General features: G+C 32.5%; 1 protein-coding gene and 1 pseudogene across 3 annotated transcripts; both read left to right on the top strand.

Annotated features, from left to right (window-relative positions):
- The first annotated feature begins 1,305 nt into the window (after window positions 1-1,305).
- On the top strand, window positions 1,306-7,154 carry LOC100807898 (eukaryotic translation initiation factor 3 subunit B-like; annotated as a pseudogene).
- A 5,535-nt stretch (window positions 7,155-12,689) lies between these two features.
- LOC100807358 (uncharacterized) lies at window positions 12,690-18,684 on the top strand. 3 transcript variants are annotated; one of them, XM_006578040.4, is made up of 11 exons: window positions 12,690-12,839; window positions 13,768-13,940; window positions 14,594-14,685; window positions 15,063-15,165; window positions 15,754-16,013; window positions 16,198-16,329; window positions 16,561-16,683; window positions 16,860-16,988; window positions 17,786-18,003; window positions 18,107-18,260; window positions 18,355-18,684. In XM_006578040.4, exons 2-11 carry the CDS (start codon window positions 13,853-13,855, stop codon window positions 18,571-18,573), a joined length of 1,518 nt encoding a protein of 505 aa, XP_006578103.1. In that variant the 5' UTR covers window positions 12,690-12,839; window positions 13,768-13,852; the 3' UTR covers window positions 18,574-18,684. The 3 variants fall into 3 exon arrangements, with proteins under 3 accessions (XP_006578103.1, XP_006578104.1, XP_006578102.1); XM_006578041.4 differs by lacking the exon at window positions 12,690-12,839 and adding an exon at window positions 12,886-13,046; XM_006578039.4 differs by lacking the exon at window positions 12,690-12,839 and having other exon boundaries at window positions 13,059-13,940.
- The last annotated feature ends 397 nt before the right edge of the window (window positions 18,685-19,081 follow it).

Below are 19,081 nucleotides of genomic sequence, written 5' to 3'. Positions count from 1 at the left end.
ACAAAAATAAATTTATGCAGGCTTGGTTCCAAAGCAAAAACTTATACATTCATGTCATACGACAGAGATGACTCCATTATTTTCATATGGGCATATGTTGTATCGCGCGTTAGAGTATAGGACATATTTGCATCAAATGATTGAATGTTGTTATTTTTTCAGTAGAGCAGAATCACGGTTTGAAGCACACGGCCGGCCTGAATGGAGTAAAAACATCTAGTCATTGGTCAAATCTAAGACAACAATGGGTAACTAGAAAATGATAGTTAAGCTCATCAATTCAATCCAAGCCACACCTTACCATTAGGAGCTTGAAAGAGTATGATTATGGGACCTGGACAATGGTTGGCATCCAAGCAAGTCAACCTTTTGATTCAGAGAAACATGTAATTTATCATATGAAATTCCAATGTTCATATTTACAAGTCTAGCTGTAACAGAGTAGCAATAAATCTTTCCGTGATTGAATGACTTGGTGAGACTTTGATAATCTGCAATTCACAAATGAGAACCGAACAGCCAAGGTGTGTGACTTGGAAAAGTTTGACTCTGATTCCATTTTTTATTTACTTGGTAGTTTAAACTAACTTATCCCATAATTAACGTGATCTGAAACTCTAATGTTTTCCTGATAGAGGGGAACAAGCATGAAAACATCCACCTGTAGTTTGACAGAAAACAGAATCCAGTTTTATATGACACATTTGATGCACTCCCATATATCAAGGATGCACCAAACCTACTTTGTTACTAAATTGTCAGTCATGATGTTCATGTTTGATCTCCTAATATGAATATATATGATTTCCATAGTAATAGTTGTATATCCAAATTGTATGATCAAAGTCAAGCATTATGCAGAGAAAGCATACCAAAACAACTATTCAAACTTAGTAAGCTAACCATTTCATGGAGTTCTGTGTGTCAAAACTACTAAGAGCTAACAATCCGTAGGCCTACCAAATAGATCACTTCTTAAAGCCAAAACTTATATTCCAAACTGTACTTAAAAAAAATTGAGTGAAAACAACACTGTTAAATTAATTAAAGGTCAACCAGATTGAAACAAATCATCAATATAACACAGCAATAAATCTATATCTATATATTTATTTTATATATAATAGATTTATATATATTTATATATTAATATAATATAATATAATGTATTAATAATACTATAATATAATATATAATAAGATAATACATATACACAAACACATCTTGCATGAAAATAGTGACTCACGAGTGAAATTTTATGATAAAGATTGAATGTTAACATGCAGAAGTAGACTTACGGTCCGAATGGAAGTGTGCGAGAAACCACTGGGAACAATCTCCTCTGAGACATTTGAAAGCATCCTGCACATAATAAAAGTATTTGTCAAACACCCGGACCTACATTAAAACGAAACCCTAGGTTGCGGTGTTCTGAGTCCGTTTCTTTCTTTCTCTTTTTTTTTTTTTTTTGTCTATGACGAGGAGGTTTACCAGGAGGACAATCTTGAGTTTGAGTCTGGATTTGGTAACATCATTGTCGTGGATAACCTCCGCTGGATCTGGATACCGTAAGACACATGCAACAACACGAAAAGCGTCGGATAAGGGGATGTGACCTCGTTCCGAGGGAGAAGTTTGAGAAGCTGGAAGGAGTGGTTCGGAAAATTTATAGTCAGATTGGTGTTATCAAGGAGGATGGCCTCTGGATGCCTATTTATCCTGAAACCGAGAAAACCCTAGGTTACTGCTTCATTGAGTACAATACCCCTCAGGTATACACTCTCTTTCTTCAATGTACCTGGACATAGTGAAATCTAAACAAATTGTTTGTTGTTAGTGATTTTAATGTCAATTGTGTTGTTGAAAGTGATTTTTAGTGGATATGATATTGGATTGGGTGTTGTTTTTTTTATTTGGTGTGGTTAAATTCGGTGTTTATTTTTCTTAGGAAGCTGAGCTTGCTAAGGAGAAGACTCATGGGTACAAATTGGACCGGGCACACATATTTGCCGTGAGCATGTTTGATGACTTTGACAGATTCATGAAGGTGCCTAATGAGTGGGCTCCTCCTGAAACTAAGCCATATACTCCAGGGGTAAGGTTCATATGCTTTTCTTTTCTGCTTTCTGCCTCTTACTATAGATGGTCATGCTTATATTTTAATGTATTATTGTATTTCCTACTACATATTGTAGCCATGACTTAAGCCTAGTTTTGTCTCAATCACCAATTGTCGCCTTTTAATACTATGATAATTAGGATTGTATGATGCTTTTTGCTAGTTTTGCATCCTATATATATATATATATATATATATATATATTCGCGTGTGTGTTTATTTTGCACATTTAAAATGTGATTAAATGTAGACACTGCCTCCTTTTTAATTTGGTTCTGCTGATATTAATATTAGTATTTAGATGAATTAAAGCATTTTCAGGCTTTCTCATGAACTACCCTTCTATGTGGAATTGTGAATACAATTGCTTTACTAGTTGTATAACTTAAAAGTTTGAAAAATATGTTTGTATGTTAGTTATGATTTAGTAGATTTTGCTCTGGAACATTATTGATATTTCTGATGCTCTTTGGTGTTTGTATCTCTTCCAGGAAAATCTTCAAGACTGGCTCACTGATGCAAAGGCCAGGGACCAGTTTGTGATTCGTGCTGGTTCAGATACTGAGGTTCTATGGAACGATGCCAGGCATTTAAAGCCTGATCCCGTTTATAAGCGAGCAGTGAGTGGGCATTTTAGTATCTTGTACTATTTAATATTTACTAGTGCCCTACTTTTACATGATTTTGTATTGCTGCTTGCCTGGGTGTTCATGTATTTTTTTAATTACAGTTTGGACAGAGTTTTGTGCAATGGTCTCCTTTGGGGACATACTTGGCCACTGTTCATAGACAGGGGGCAGCAGTCTGGGGAGGTGCTGCCAGTTTCAATAAACTTATGCGTTATTCGCATCCTCAGGCTTTCTTTGAGATTTATTCTGTATCATTGTTTGGCACACTTTTTTTTTCATACTTGTGATTATTTATATTGATATTAATATAAAACACAGGTAAAACTTATTGATTTTTCGCCTGGTGAGAAGTATTTGGTAACATATATTAGCCATGAACCAAGCAATCCCCGAGATGCCAATGTGAGTGCTTTCTTCTTTGCTTGTTTTTCTTTTATAATATTATAGGCACTGTTCCTTACACTGACTATTTATTTTTTTGTAGAGAGTTGTGATAAATATATTTGATGTGAGGACTGGTAAAGTGATGAGGGACTTAGGAAGTGCTGATGATTTTGCAGTCGGAGGTGCTGGGGGTGTCACTGGAGTTTCATGGTCTGTTTTCAAATACTATTTGTTTTCTTTATTTTTATGTAGTTCAAGCAATTATTTTTGCATCTGTCATGTGTCTAATGCAGTTATTCATTCTTGTCATTTTCTTTGCAGATGGATTGGTGGAAGAGATGATAAAATACTTTGCAAGGATGGGAAAAAATGTACTCTCCGTGTATGAGACAGAGACATTTTCTCTTGTTTGGATGGACCAATTCACTAAGATAGTTCATTTTTTCAAGGAATTTAAAAGGATTTATGATAAAATAACTTGTTTTGATAGAGTATTTGAAAGAAGATTTAACTTTTGATGTTTTTATAAATCATTTTGATTGACTAAAACGTGGGATTTCAAATTCTCTCAAAATATTAAAATTTAAAATTACTTTTTCGGAGATGCTCACTCTAACTTACGTTCCTGCTTGCGATTCTTTCTCACTCAACACTCACAACTAAAGGTGACTAAAGTTTTTACAGCTGACATCGACATAAGTTGTTTTTCACTGATGTTGACTAAGCTTTTTTCAATCAAAATTTTTTTGTATGATGTCAACCAAAGTTATTTTTTGCCGATATCGGCTAAGATTTTTTTAGATGATGTTGGTTAGGATTATTTTCTCATTGACGTTAGTCATGGGAAATTTTTGCTAACGTCGGCCAAGGATTTTTTTTGCGTTGTCATCTAGGTTTTTTTAGTTGATGTTAACCAATGATTTTTTTGGCCGATGTTGGTTAGATTTTTTCTATTGATATCGATCATGACTAACTTTTGAGCAGACACCTGCTAGGGTTTTTTAGTCGACATCAGCTAGGTTTTTCCTGCCAACATTAGCCAAAGCTATTTTTTAGCCAATATCGGCTAGGGTTATTTTTTAGCTGATGTTAGCTAGGGTATTTTGGCTGATGTCGACTAGATTTTCTTAGCTGACGTCGATTAGGATTTTTTTGTTGACATCGACTAGGGTTTTCTAGCTGACATCAGTCATGGCTATTTCTTAATCACATCAGCTAGGTTTTTTGGTTGATGTTGGCTAGGGCTTTTTCTGCTAACACCAGCTAGGTATTTTTGACCGACATCAGACATGACTATTTTTAGTTGACATCAACTAGGTTCTTACATTCGACATCCATTAGATTTTTTTCGGTCGACATCGGTCAGAGTTGTTTTTTAGCCAACATCAGTCAAGGCTATTTTATAGCCAATGTTGGGTAGGGTTTTTTATCCGGCATTGGTCATGACTATTTTTTAGTCAATCTCGACTAGGGATTTTTTGGTCAACGTTGACCAATGATATTTTTTGGCCGACATAGGGTAGGTTCTATTGGTTGGCATCAACCAAACTATTTTTTAGCCAATGTTAGGTAGATTTTTATGTCAACGTCTGCTAGGATTTTTTAGGTCAACGTTGACTAAAAATAACCTTAGTCAATGTTGTTCGAAAAGACCCTAGTCGATGCCGGCCAAACAAACTCTAGTCGACATTAGTTAAAAAACCTAGTCAACATCGGCTGAAAAATAAACTCAACTAGCGTTAGCTGAAAAATAGTTTCGACTGACGTCAGCTAACAACTATTCCCAACATACTGACAAAAAAAACTCTATTTGATGTCGACAAAAAAATAACCTTAGTTGATGTTGGTTTAAAAACATCATTGGTTGTGATCAGGTAAAAATTGAAAAAAATTAATTAATATTAAAAATTAGATTGTGATTATTTTCTATAAAGTTTAATATTAAAATTTCATCTATTTAAAATATAAAATTAAAATTTTGCATATGAAAAAAATTGAATTGTTCTATCCAAATAAAGAATTTAAAAGAGAATAAATTTGAATTGATTTATCCAAATAAAATATTCAAAGAACGAAGAAAATTAAAATCAAAGCAATTTAAATTCTATGCATTTCAAATTTTTTGAAATTTTGAAATTAACACAGAGTAAAGGTTGAAAATATAATGGATTTCTGCTGGTCTTCTACTGATCCAATTATTGCTCTTGTTGTTCCTGATATGGGAGGTGGTAACCAGCCTGCCAGGGTAAGTATGTATTTTTTCTTTCATGTAGGTCTATTGAAGTTTTATTTTACTTGGTTATTGTAATGAATGGTCATATATTATTTATTAATTATTTTATATTTATGTTCTTTGACATATTTATAGGTTAGTCTGATTCAAATCCCCAGCAAAGAGGAACTCAGGCAGAAGAACCTTTTCAGTGTCGGTGACTGCAAGATGTACTGGCAAAGCAATGGAGACTACCTCGCTGTTAATGTGGAGAGGTACACGAAAACAAAAAAAAAAGCACATATACAGGCTTTGAGCTTTTCCGTATAAAAGAACGGGATATACCAATTGAAGTTTTGGAGCTTGAGAATAAGAATGATAAGATCATAGCGTTTGCTTGGGAGCCAAAGGGCCACAGGTTTGCAGTTATTCATGGTGATAACCCTAAGCCTAATGTCATTTACTCCATGCGTACTGGTCAGAACAGCCAAGTTTCAAAACTCACTACTCTGAAGGGCAAGCAAGCAAATGCTCTGTTTTGGTCACCTGCTGGTCGCTACATTGTACTAGCTGGGTTGAAAGGCTTCAATGGACAGTTGGAATTTTACAACGTTGATGAACTTAAAACCATGGCTACTGCTGAACATTTTATGGCAACAGATATTGAATGGGATCCAACTGGAAGGTATATGGTCTATCTGAATGAATAATGATATTGCTAATAAAGGCAGCTCATAGGTTAATCTTTTGTAAAATCAGTCTAAAATTGTATTTACCTTAGTCATCAAAGTGTTTGGTATTTGCCACTTCACTGAAAAAGTACTTATTATGGTTTGTTAATTATCCCAAGCTTATATTGCTTTCTCTTTATGCCGCAGGTATGTTGCAACTGCTGTGACTTCAGTTCATGAAATGGAGAATGGTTTCAGTATGGTCTTTCAATGGCAAACATCTATATCGGATTCTGAAGGATCACTTATTTCAGGTACTTTGACATCTGCACTTGATGTATTGTTTGGCAATTATACTTGTATTACCGTGGTACAAGGAATGATGTGTGAATGTTCATACAATGATAGGTTTGGACATCGTAATGCTCCATTTTTGAATCTATGTTTTGGTAGTATAAATTTTTGTAATAGCAGAATTTACTCAGCATTGAAATCTGCATGTTATTTGGCACTCAATGCCTTTATTGTGTAATTCTGTGCTAGTCATTTGTGTGGATACTTATCAATCACACTTTCGTATTAGTTTTTCTTTTGCTATATAGTTCTTATGGAGACCAAGGCCGCCATCTTTCTTGACTCCTGAGAAAGAGGAAGAGATTGCCAAGAACTTGAAGAAGTACAGCATATACGAGGCAGAAGATCAAGATGTTTCGTTGCCGCTGAGTGAGCAGGAGCGTGAGAAGTGTAGGATGTTGAAAGAAGATTGGGACAAGTGGGTTAACGAATGGAAGCAGATCCACGAAGAGAGTTTACAGAGGCAAAAGCTCAGGGATGGAGAGGCTAGCGATGAAGAGGAAGAATATGAGGCAAAGGACATGGAGGTGGAGGAAGTGATGGATGTAACAGAAGAGGTCCTTCACCTTGAGTATGGTCATTGGTCAAGAGTGAGTTTTATAGCTGGACTACATTTTATTCACTTGTCCAGGTTTAGTTGGGCAGCTTACTTCGATTTCATCTTTCATTTGTTTCTTTTTTACGTGGAAGGAATTCCTTTTACTGTCAAATTTAACGTGAAAGACATTTTTGCTGTCTCCTTAGGGGAAAGTGTTCACTCATATACCTCGCTGCCTTCGAACTAACATGCATGAAATATGTGGAGTTAAATTATTATTTTTATATGTTGCTTTGTACATTTTTTTTATGTGTTTATACTTAGCGGTGTTTTGGATTAACTTATTTGAGCTTATGGAAGTAACTTTATAAATTTTTATAGACAAGTTTATCAAAATATTTTAATTTATTCCAACAAGTTTTAAATTCAATTTTATGAATAAGTTCTCATTTGATAAGAATTTTTATCGATTGAGTAATAAGTTATTTATCCATAATGCATTTTAGGTCACGTTGTGTTTTTGTGTTTTGTATATATGAAGAGTCAATTTATTAGAGACAATCTCTTTGAAATATTATAATCACATCTTATAAAAAAAGAAAAAAAGATGTCGGCCTATACAAGTGTACGAAGTATTCAAAACAGAAGCTTGACAATCAACTTAGATAATAGGTTGTTAAAATAATTAATATAGTTATATATAATATTAATTTTTAATATATATTCAATACACATATTAATTTACATAATAAATTTTGTAACAATTTATTTTGATCTAGTAATATAAATTTTTATATATATAAATTTTTATTAAACTTATTTTTTTTAATAATATATTTTTTTACATATATAAATTTTAAATAAAAATTATAGATTTAATAAAAAAAATTATATATGTAAAAAAAATATTAGATCAAAATTAATTATATAAATTTATATGTGCATTAAATATATATTAGAAATTTTAGTATTATATATAATAATATTAATTATTTTCTAACATAATTGATCTATTACTTTAGTTAATTCTAGCTTCATGTCAGGTCAAAGAAAATGTTATTTGCATAATTTTTTATATACTTTTTACGAGATGAAAGTTATTATAAATTACAAAAAATTTGTAAATGTCAATTTTTATTTAATGATTTTACACTTATAATTTTGTAGATTTAAATAATTTTAACTTATTGTAAAAAATGTGTTATTAGTATTCTTTCTATACAAATACCTTGTAACATGTTTTCCCTAAGTGTTAATTAACATTAAGGCGTGCACCGATCTTTTTTCTTCACCGAAATCCAAAGACAAAAATAATGTTATTGAACTTGGATTTTGGTTTAATCAAGTTAATACGAGGCTTGTTCAATATTCTTAATTTCTTACTATTATTCTCCAAAGTGCATCTCTTTCTTGAGTGGAGGTTAACACATAACACCTTCGTTGACTCCACCCTCCTACCTTTTGTTTTCCATTCTTTATTGCAACCAAGGGAATTTGATCCGTTCATGTCTCCATCCATTATCATTAGGCCACTAGCTACCTTTGGCAATTGCAACACATGTTGTGTGAATGTGTGGTGGCCTATGCATTGTATTTGCAGACTCGGGCTATATGCTGTAGCTGTATTGGAAGAATTGAGTTAAATAAATAAGTCCTCGGAATCTCTGTCAATGCTGTGAGCGCAGAAAATCCAATGCCACCTCCAAAAGCCATGAGTTGAATGACAATCAACTCACTTCTTTTTTTCCTTCTTTCTTTTCCATATTTTTACTTTCATATCACATTTTGCTATGTAAATTATATTTTGAAAAATAACATCATAAATTTAAGATTTCAATAGATATATATTATTGGTATAATAAATTTATCATTCTTAATAATTTATAATTGAATGGTAAAGTAAAAAATCTTTATTATTATCTTCATATGAGAAATAAAAAGATAATAAAAGTTAGTGGCTGATTTGTGAAAGTAATTATAAAAATTAAGTAATAAATTATGAGTATAGTTATAAAGATAAAATTGGTATAGAAATATATACAATAAAACACCATATTTCCTTTATATATAAATATAGATACAAATTACCACAAACAAACTAGCTTTAATTATGTTCTCCAACTAAATTTGAAGTCAACGATATCATTGTTTATTCTTTTGTGATGCACAACGATTTGTTTAGACAATATTATCCTGGCCTAGCTAGTTATGTGTAGATTAATAAAACAAACAGATAGGCATGGTAGTAGATTTCAATGTAGGCAAAGTGGCCATGTTGAGAAAGGCAGAAAGGTATTGTTATCCGTGAGAAGAAGACTAGGGTGAAGTCAAGTCACGAGAGAATTGCCAACTGCAAGCAACCTAGCTTTTCTTGGACTAATACCATCACCTGACAACTGTTGAGGTTGAGGATGTGGTCCTGTACGTAACGTTATGTTTACCACTCTATGCAAGTTCGTGGCATTTCTTGGAGTATGGCCTCAACTACGTGACAAAGACACATCATGTGTGCAAAGAGGATTTCATGCACAACGATTGTGATGATACATTTAACTAGGTTACAAAAATTAGGTTGTGACAAACATCAGTGGTAAGAATTTTGAAAGTAGAACAGTATAGTAGTGGGCATTGTTCATTCCATTGATTTTAAGCAAATGATGGGTTAACTATCTAGTTACGTGGCATGTACGTAGGTGTTGAATATTGGTGTAGTTCCCATCAACCGTCTTCCCAAAATCCCAAGTTTCATATCCGGATAACCAAAGTGAAAATATATTAAATATTAAATTTATAAGCTTAATTAAAAAAAAATATAAAGACAGAGTGGTGTCTAAAACTGTTGAACTAATATTCCAGCTATCTATTATGCATGGCAATTAAAATATAGTTTTAAATTGTTTTCGAAAGAATATTTCGTATAAATTGTTAGAAAAAATTGTATACTCTTCTATTAAAAAAAGGTCATCGACCCACCTTTACTTATTATATGATAATGATGTGATTAGACGACTCGCATATAACTGTTACATCATTTTGGAGAAAAAATAATTATTATTATATATGCATATTTAATAGAGAAATTAGTTTTTTTTTAGATAAAAATAATACTATGTATAGGTGTATACATCACATTTTAGGATTATGAACGTATGAATTACATAAAAGCAATAGGAAAAAGAAATGTGTTATATTATCCATAGTTTTAATAAAAATGTTCAGTCATCAATCAAAGCTACACGAGTTAGAATGTGACAATTGATGGTGCACATATGGCACTCCAGTAAGGAACCATCAAAATGTCAAAATGTCTCTTTTTTTTTTTGAGAGGTTATGCTAGCAAGTTAGCAATAAGACTTGTATTGGATCCTTTGGATAATCAAAATTTGCCAAATTATGTAAATTTAGAATACAAATGCATAAGAAAAAAATTTAAGGGCATAATTTGCAAAAGAATTAAAATTTGGACAAAAAGTGTAATTTAGAAAATTTAATATTAGAAACCAGTTTTTTTTGTAGAATTCTCATTTTTGGTAGAAATATTAGAAATCAGTTTGATTGATCATTACGATTTCAGAAAGTATTTTGTCATTTTATTTATTCATGAGACTAATTTGATCTTAATTTTAAAGATTAAATTGATTGATAATATACAATTTCAAGGACCATTTTACCACACTTCACCATAAAAAAAAAAGGACTACTTTAGTAATTATAAATTTTAGTAACCAATTTAACTCACCAATACAATTTTAAAGATTAAAGTGGCGATTCACAATCTTAGAGAATTTAATTAGCACGCTTAGCATTAACTTTCATTAACTGATCTTGTAAAAAACAAAAACTTTCCTTAACTGATAAAGTAATTATATGTAAGCATTTATTCACTTTAAACATGCTATTAATACTAATTATTTTTCTTTATCTTTCCCTTTTTATTATATCATATAATTTGTCTTATTTATTGTATCTTTTTTTTTTTCTTATTTTATTAGGCTTCAATTAGATTTGTGGCGTTTACAGATCATTTGTTATTCTGATATGTACTCCCTTCAATAATGTTCTTTGAGTATAATACAAGAAACATTATTTCTACAATTTTTTTACGTTTAATTTGTAATAGCCGTTTTTTTCAGCAATTACAATTATATATGCAAAAAAAAAATCGCTTTGAAAACAAAAATCATAAATTATAACTCACACATCATGATTCTTTGAAAAATCACAAAAATTTTCTTTGTGCTGTCAATTCAGTGACCAATGCCTTGAAAGTACTGCAACAAATTCAAGCAGCACATAATGTTTCCAAACTTAAAAAGGTAATGAATCATGATTGCTGAGCTGACAAAATAAACGAAAGGGAGATATAAAAAATAAGAAATATGACAAGATATCACATAAAAAAGAAATAAAAATTCAGAGAATAATTTTATTGTATTTTAGATTAAAAGTGACATATTTAAATAAACGTAATATTATCAATAAATAATGTTAGAGATTATTTAAAAAAAATTAAATTTTATATAAACTAAAACAAATAAAGCATTTTTTAGATAATTAAAATTAAATCTAATGATTATATTTATAGAGATAACCAACCACGCTTTATCCATTTAAAAACACTGCTAGAGAGTTGGGTTCCTTACGTGTAACAACACTAAGTAAAAATAAAAGAGGAGATGCCATATGTCGAAATAGTCTTGATCCTACGGAACACAGTATATACTAATAAGGAACATGTTGAGTGGATATCTCGTTCTAGAATATAAGGAGATGAAAAAAAAAGAAAAAAATCATGACAAATATCATAAGAGATATGATAAAATAATAAAATCTGTCAAAAAAATGATAAAATAAAAAAAGCAAGTGTATAAATATAATAATAAATAATCTGGTTAGACTTTTATTATAAATACTATTTTAGAAATGGCTAAAATAAAATTTTAGTGTCATATATAAATTTTTTAAGTTTAAAAAGTTTTTATTGTGAAATGTTGCTATTAGACTAAATTAGTTTTTCTTGTCAGTTTATTACACTAATGGTGAACTTGATGACACATAAATGTGACATCAAATTGTCATTTTACGCGACAACCAAAATTAATACATTAGAAATAAAATTTGACAGAAGACCGATTTACTCTAATAAATATACTTTAAGGAACTTGATCAAATTTGACAAAAAATTTAAATAAAAGATCAAAGTTTTTTTTTTAAACTTATAAAAATCAAACATAATCACTTTTAAGAACTCTAAATTGAGAGACTCAAGATACCATAACAAAATTTTAGAATCTACCACATAGGAGACAAAAAGAAAGTCACCTTTTATTTATTGAATGTAATTAAGTTAAAGATGAGAGAATCAATAATTCTACATTGAGAATATAATTAGGTTCAAGGTTATAGATTAAATTATCCGAGTATAAATCGTTCACTCATTATGTTTGATCGATTTATCTTAATAGATTGTGTACATCCCTTTAAGAATTGAGTTTAAAAGATGTGAATATGATCGGATGACCTACGTTCTTAGATAATTTATCAAAAATTGTTGACACGACTAATTGGATCCTTATATTCTTTAATCAAAATTTAAAAGTTTAATTTGAATTTAGATATGAAATCATAATTAAAAATATTACCTTACCTTAAGATACGTCAATTCAGTAGAATGAAATTAGTTGAATATTAAATAAAAAAACCTTAAATACCTCCTAGTTATACCATTTTTTTTCTCTAACATTTGCATAAAAAATAAACTCTAAATACAAATGTGAGTCGACGACATTGAATTTGAAATGAAGGTATCAGCGGGCGTGTTGCCCACATATGTACACAACACACGGGACGGACCACACAGCACTCTGTTCTGATCACCACGAACCCGAACGAGCGACACGGTCCTTAGTTGGAGTCTTGAACCACAACCCAGGTGAGCTTTGTCTCTTCCCTCTTACTCTCATTTTCATTTTCATAACCCCCCAATGAACAACCCAACCATCTTTAACTCACATTTCCTTGCATTGCGCTCACTTTAAGAAATGGGGAATCCTCCAAACTTTTTCAAAATAAAAGCCTGCTCTCTGTTCTCTCTCTTCTTTCTATTCAATTTGGGTTGAGTTAAGTTGAGACTTGAGAGGTGTGATTCCCGTTACTCCTCACTACTTTGACCCGCTTTTTGTTTCTCTCTCTCTCTCTCTCTCTCTTTCATCCCCCTACTTCCATCTCAGACATCACATGCAATTTACAAAAGCAGGCGTTTTTTTTTTTTTAATTTAAAAAAACCACTATAACAAGTAGAAACTATAATGGTATGGGGGCACTATTTTCTTTCGCGTACTCAAGCAGAAAAGAAGAGTGAAAACTCTGACTGTGACTCCTCGTCAGAGCAGAGCACCACATTCAAAAAAATTCCCTTTTCTCATTGTCCTCCCTCCCTCTGCAAAACAAAAACAAACACATCTTAAAAATTCACTCTGTGTCTCCCACTCCTCAACAACCCCCTTTACTCGAGATTCCGTTTTTTTTTCCTCACAGCCTTTGCAACTTGTTGAAAATTTCAATTTTGGAATCGTTTCACCACTTAACGTGATCTGGGTTTGTTCCATATAAAGTTCAGCTCTTCACAGATCCAACATTTTTTTATTTCCCCTTTTAATTCATCCATTCATTGTTTCTATTGAATTATCAGAAACCCGTTTTAATGAATTTCAAGTCATATATATATATATATGTGTGTGTGTGTGTGTGTGTGTGTGTGTGTTGCCTTTTGGATTTTCAATTGCTGAGTGATGAATAGATTGATGCTTTTGTTTTCTGTGTAATAAAAATCTTGTGGCTGTTATGGGTGGTGATGGTAGAGTTGAAGTTGTGAGTGGCAAGGGGTGTTCGAGGCTGTTTTCATCTTCACTTCCTTCATTCAGAGGTTTGCAACCATTGGAGCCAATGTCTCCTGCTTCCTCCCCTTTGCAAGTGCCATCATCAACTACTCCTTTTGCTGGTCTTGTCATCTGCGTTACTGGTTTATCTAAAGGTGTGGATTCATCATTCATCTATTCAATTTTCCATCTTTGGTTGGTTGGATTTAGTTTCGTTTTTCATGGCTTGACACTTTCTATTGCTTTTTCTTTTCTTTGTTCCACTAACCTTTTTGTTTGTATCAATCAATTACTTCAAGCCATTGGCTTAATTCTACATGAATGTTTTCTTAACATTTTATTTTTGAGAAAGTGAACCTTGATTCTCTCCTCTCACCTTTTTTTGATGATTCATGACAGAGGGGATGGGTGGATGGTGGTTGTCCTTCTTGACAATATAAGATGTCAAATAACACATGTTAGGACTTCTGAATTTAGACTTCTGTTATCTATCATTTCTGATTTATCTTTAACAGTGAGCAAATAGAAGAAAGGGTTGAGAAATGAGAGGTGCCTGTTTTGAATTATCTATTTGGTTGATAGTGATTAGTGCATGTTCTCTATGGAATCTATCTTCATCTGTCGTTTTCTATTTTGTCTTTTCTTCTTGGCATAAAACTGTTCATGTAGGAGGCTGAAAAGGTGTAGTTTAAGTTATCAGTGGAACTGATAATAGATATTTTGTGATATCCTTGTTTCCCCTCTCTCTGACAAGTTGAAGAGATATTAATACAGTTATGTTGTTTTCATTGGATTGGTGTTTTGGCAGAAGCAAGGAATCAGGTCATGGAGGCTACAGATAGATTAGGTGGACAGTATAGCCCCAATTTGCATCCTCGATGTACCCATTTGGTGGTTCAGATATCCTTTTCTCCTTAAATTATATGAATTTTCCTACATGGTGATAGCAATAGCATGATGCTGTACTAGGAAGATGCAATTCTTATATACTGTTATACACTGATTTCACTAAGGGAAAAAATTCTGTGACATTCAGAAAAATCTTTTCTTAACTTTCTTGGTTGTGTCAGAGAACAAAGTTTTGTACCTTATCAATTCTTCCACTTTATTTAAATTTATTTGTATCGAGTTCAGAAAGATGATGTTATGTTAGAGTGGATCTCTCATGACATGATCATAATGATTGCTTGCAGTCCATTATCATAGCATTGACATTTATTCAATACATTTTATGTTGAGTGGTTCACTGCTGTCATGAAATCTTTAACATCTAGTACAGTTTTGGTGGACGCAAGTTTGAGCATGCGCTGAAGCATGGAGCAAAAAATGGCCTCTTTGTTGTCACACTGGGTTGGTTTGTGGATAGTGTCAGGAAAAGTGGTAATTGAGTGCAACTGTTTCAACTGACATGTTATATATTTTGGTTAGCTTTCTTGGTGATTATGATTCATCCCTCATGTTATAGAGTCTCACACTACAGGAACCTGATACAACTTTCATATTTTGCATCTTTTCACCTTATGTGAAGCACTCAAAGTATTAGTCTAATTGTATTTAACAAACTAGACATTGTTGTTGTGATTACAGTCAGCAGTGCAGTTTTTGTTGATTATCTGTCTACACACTGCTGCTCATTCAGAGGACGAGTAATTAAGCTTAAATTGTTACACATACCTTTTCATTTCATTTTATTTTTTAAATCAAAGAGTCCATTGGATTTGTCTTATCAATAGCATATTTCTGCACTTGATCAACATATCATAAATAATCCAGTAAGGAACAGTTTCCTGTGGTCTCTAAGATCATACAGATTTTCATTTTTGCTGAGTAAAGCTCTCTCAGATTTGATTATGATAATTAAATAGCATTGTTGAACTATTGTAGCCGGAATGAGGTATGAATTTAAATTATGCTTGTTGATATTTGTAGTTGTTATAACCTGAATACATTTTCTTGTATCTGGTGCAGTGAGGTTGAGTGAATCACATTATAGAGTGAAGAGTTATGGGGATAACAACACGCATTTGGAGGATTTTAGACTGCTTCCTGAGTATACAAATGCTGAAAATTCTTGTCTTCCTGCAAGAATCCTCCAAACCAAGCAAGCTATTAGTGTTGAAGAACTTCAAAGATTCACTGGGAGAGAGTCTATCAGAAATTTGGACTCAACTTTGTCTGGCTGCTCCATCTATGTTGATCCAGGCATTTCATCTGAATTGCGAAACAAGGTAAAATTATGTTTCTGAGAACAAATACAGACATTTTGTAATCATACTAGCTATATGTGAAGTCTTTCACATGATACGGAGTCTGCTGAACAATAGTCAGTGTCAGTTTCTTGTTTTGGTTAACCTAGTGGTTTATTCCAGTGCTCTTGGCCAAGACATTTATTTGCTTTGCATTGTTTGATAGGTTATTGAGACTGCTTCAAGAGAAGGTGCTAGTTTGGTGGAACAATGGTTTGTTGGCTGCAATGTTAGTCATGTAGTAACTGAAGGGACATCAATCCAAAGATATCTTGGATACTCTAGTTACCTCATTACAGTAAGTGCTCCTACATTATATTTTAATATTTATTTAATCATTGAGAAAAAACTTTTGGAAGCATCCAACTTTCTGAAGCTCAGACTTTGCTTGTCCTACTATTTTGCTTTCTTAACTGTACTAGCACCACTCCTGGAAAACATTAATATGTTATTCATTATGGTACTCTAGGTATGCCTCTACAGTTTTATTTATATCACAATGAAGTTCTTTGTATATGATATGTCTCAGCCTCTGTGGGTTCTCAAAACAGCTAAGGAGAAATATGTGCGAAGGCTTGTTCGCATGTCTGTTGATTTGGCAAAGCAAGTTGGCCTGATGCTGGAAGATATCCATAATGGCATTTCAGGAAAGGTAATTTCTCAATATATTCCTTTACAATTTGGAATTCATTTTTTCTTTTTCCTATTGTGGTTTCCAGCTTAGTAAAACATTTTCAATCTAGTTTTTAAAATATTGCTATAAGGTGTTAATGCCCTAGGTTCTCTTCTTATCATGAAATTATGATATGAGTTTTATCAAAATATCAGGAAGTAATAAAGCAAAAAGTCCTTAACAATCTTCTGGATACTGAAAGTGAAGTCGGCTATGAAGAAAGACAACAAATTGTGAATTCTGCAAAAAATGGAGTCAGAAGTCGCCGTGGTCGCCGAATGCAGGTCATCCTTTTATTCACTTCTGTTTATTCTGTGGAGCTTGCCCTGAATATGCTACCTGTTAGGCCCTCTAAATAATAAAAAAAAAACAACAAAATCTTGTTCTATTATTTTTCTTGTTCCTAGATCTTGTTCTAAATTTGAAGCTTTTAGTCGTTTGCTATTCATGTGATTTGAGTTAATAATTTGACACATGTTACTATGCTAGAGTTTAGAGAAGTCTTATTCACACTAGATATTTCAAGTATGTAACATGAAACTTGGGTACCCCATTGGAAATTGAATCCCAAGCAGGATTATCTCTCCTCTTTATTCTCTCTTCCTTTTCAAATAGGGAAAATTACACTGACACATCCAGTGGTTTGTTAAATTTCACAAAATACCCGTTTGAAAGTTGAAACACATTACTCCGGGTTATCCTGTTACCCAAAAAATGCATTACACCATGTATCTCTATAAAGGGAGTTACTGTAAATGTCAAAAACGGTATTTCCAAGAAATCACAATGGGGTGTCAGGGTAATTTGGTCTTTCAATTAAGTATAAGAAAAGTATATTGCAATATTTTGCATCAAAATGTTGAGCTTGGAAAACTTTGATTCATAAAGTGTTAAAACTTGAAAGTATGACAGGACACAATGTGATAGAATACCCATTTGCTGACATTTCATGATTTCTTCTATAGAGGGTCAACTGATCAGTCAACAGGTTTGGAAAAGACAGAGCATCATTTTGTTCTACTGCTTGCTATAGTTGGAGCTATGGATTGATTGCTTATTTGATTTGAACATGGTTTTGCAGACTTGTCAGACTCCAATACGTCCTATAACACCCAACAACCTTCTAGACTCTATCTGCTGGTCTATATCCGAGTCGACTTCGGCTGCTTCCATTTATACAGACTCTTTCAGTGTTGAAGATCCTAGTGAAAACCATACTTCAATATTTTTTTATGCAAAAGGGGATGGCAAGGATTCGGAAGCTTCATTTTCAAACTCCACTCGTCCTCTGACAGAAAGGTTGTAATTAACTCCCCATGGCTTGTCTCACACCTTTTCCTTACGTAGTAAGATACAGCCAAATGATTGTTAGTCATCCAATCTTTTCTCGAATCTTTTGCAGTGAGAAATCCGAGTTGATATTTAAAAACCCTTTCCTTACCATACTATTCCCAATTGACCGATTTGCTGAGATGGGTCCTTCTTCAAGAACATTTTTCAGCCATAATGGTTTTAGGTGTCTTCAGGTGTTGGATCATATCCATGCATTTTATCAGGTAAAATATTTTATTCTTTTGGAAATGTGCATGCTTTATTATTTGCTCTCTCTAACAATTTGGTTTGTTTCTATCAAACTTTTTGTTATGATAGGAGAACATGTCAAGGGAAGAAATAGAAGCTGCAATTCATAGTGATTCAAGACACGCTGATAGGCTTCGATCAGTGTACTCTAGTAAGGAAACAGCAGAACATGGCTATGTACTGTTTAAAAGGGTCGAATTCTTGGGTAGTCGTACAAGTTTTGAAATGTTGAAGCGTGTAACTGGGGACAACTCCTCCAACGTTTATGAGCTATTACTTAGGGCCTAAGGTAATTTTATTATACAAGGATTCCCCATATTGGTATGAATGGCCAAAAATGGGGAAATGTTTAGCTTGTCCCTAGAACAAATGAGAAAAAATGATTCATTAATATTTTAATATTATTTTTGTTATATTATTTAGAGGGAAGGGCAAAAGGTTATATGGTAAGAAGTTCGAAACTTGGACATCATTATCAACGCCAAACCCGGTCTTAAATATTTGAGTGATAAGGTCCTATAGAATGAATGTTTTGAATTATATTTTATACTCCGTTCATGTAAAGGTTTTTCTGCTTTGTGCATATAAATTAATGATAAATAGGATTATGATTTTATTTCTCTTCTCAAGATAGGTTAAATTATAATGATTTGCTGAATCTGTCTATTTTTCTTTTTACCGTGAACATACAAATTTTCTTATTATTAATGCGTACGGGAAATGGACACATCGATTTAAAAGATGAGGGCTGTTGAATTGTTTTAAATGGGAAGGTATATTTATAATGTGAAAAAAG

Source organism: Glycine max, chromosome 4 (genome assembly GCF_000004515.6).
Source record: "Glycine max cultivar Williams 82 chromosome 4, Glycine_max_v4.0, whole genome shotgun sequence".
In the NCBI taxonomy this organism is placed as follows: Eukaryota; Viridiplantae; Streptophyta; class Magnoliopsida; order Fabales; family Fabaceae; genus Glycine; species Glycine max.
Note: the sequence above shows the minus strand (reverse complement) of the source record. Positions and strands in the feature narration are given on the sequence as shown.

What these genes read in the sequence shown, in the direction of transcription:
- LOC100807358 (XM_006578039.4), top strand. Translation starts at nt 13,751, where the DNA reads ATGGGTGGTGATGGTAGAGTTGAAGTTGTGAGTGGCAAGGGGTGTTCG. An exon ending in ACTCTAGTTACCTCATTACA is followed by an intron (nt 16,330 to 16,560) that starts GTAAGTGCTCCT and finishes GATATGTCTCAG; the next exon opens with CCTCTGTGGGTTCTCAAAAC. An exon ending in ATATCCATGCATTTTATCAG is followed by an intron (nt 18,261 to 18,354) that starts GTAAAATATTTT and finishes TTGTTATGATAG; the next exon opens with GAGAACATGTCAAGGGAAGA.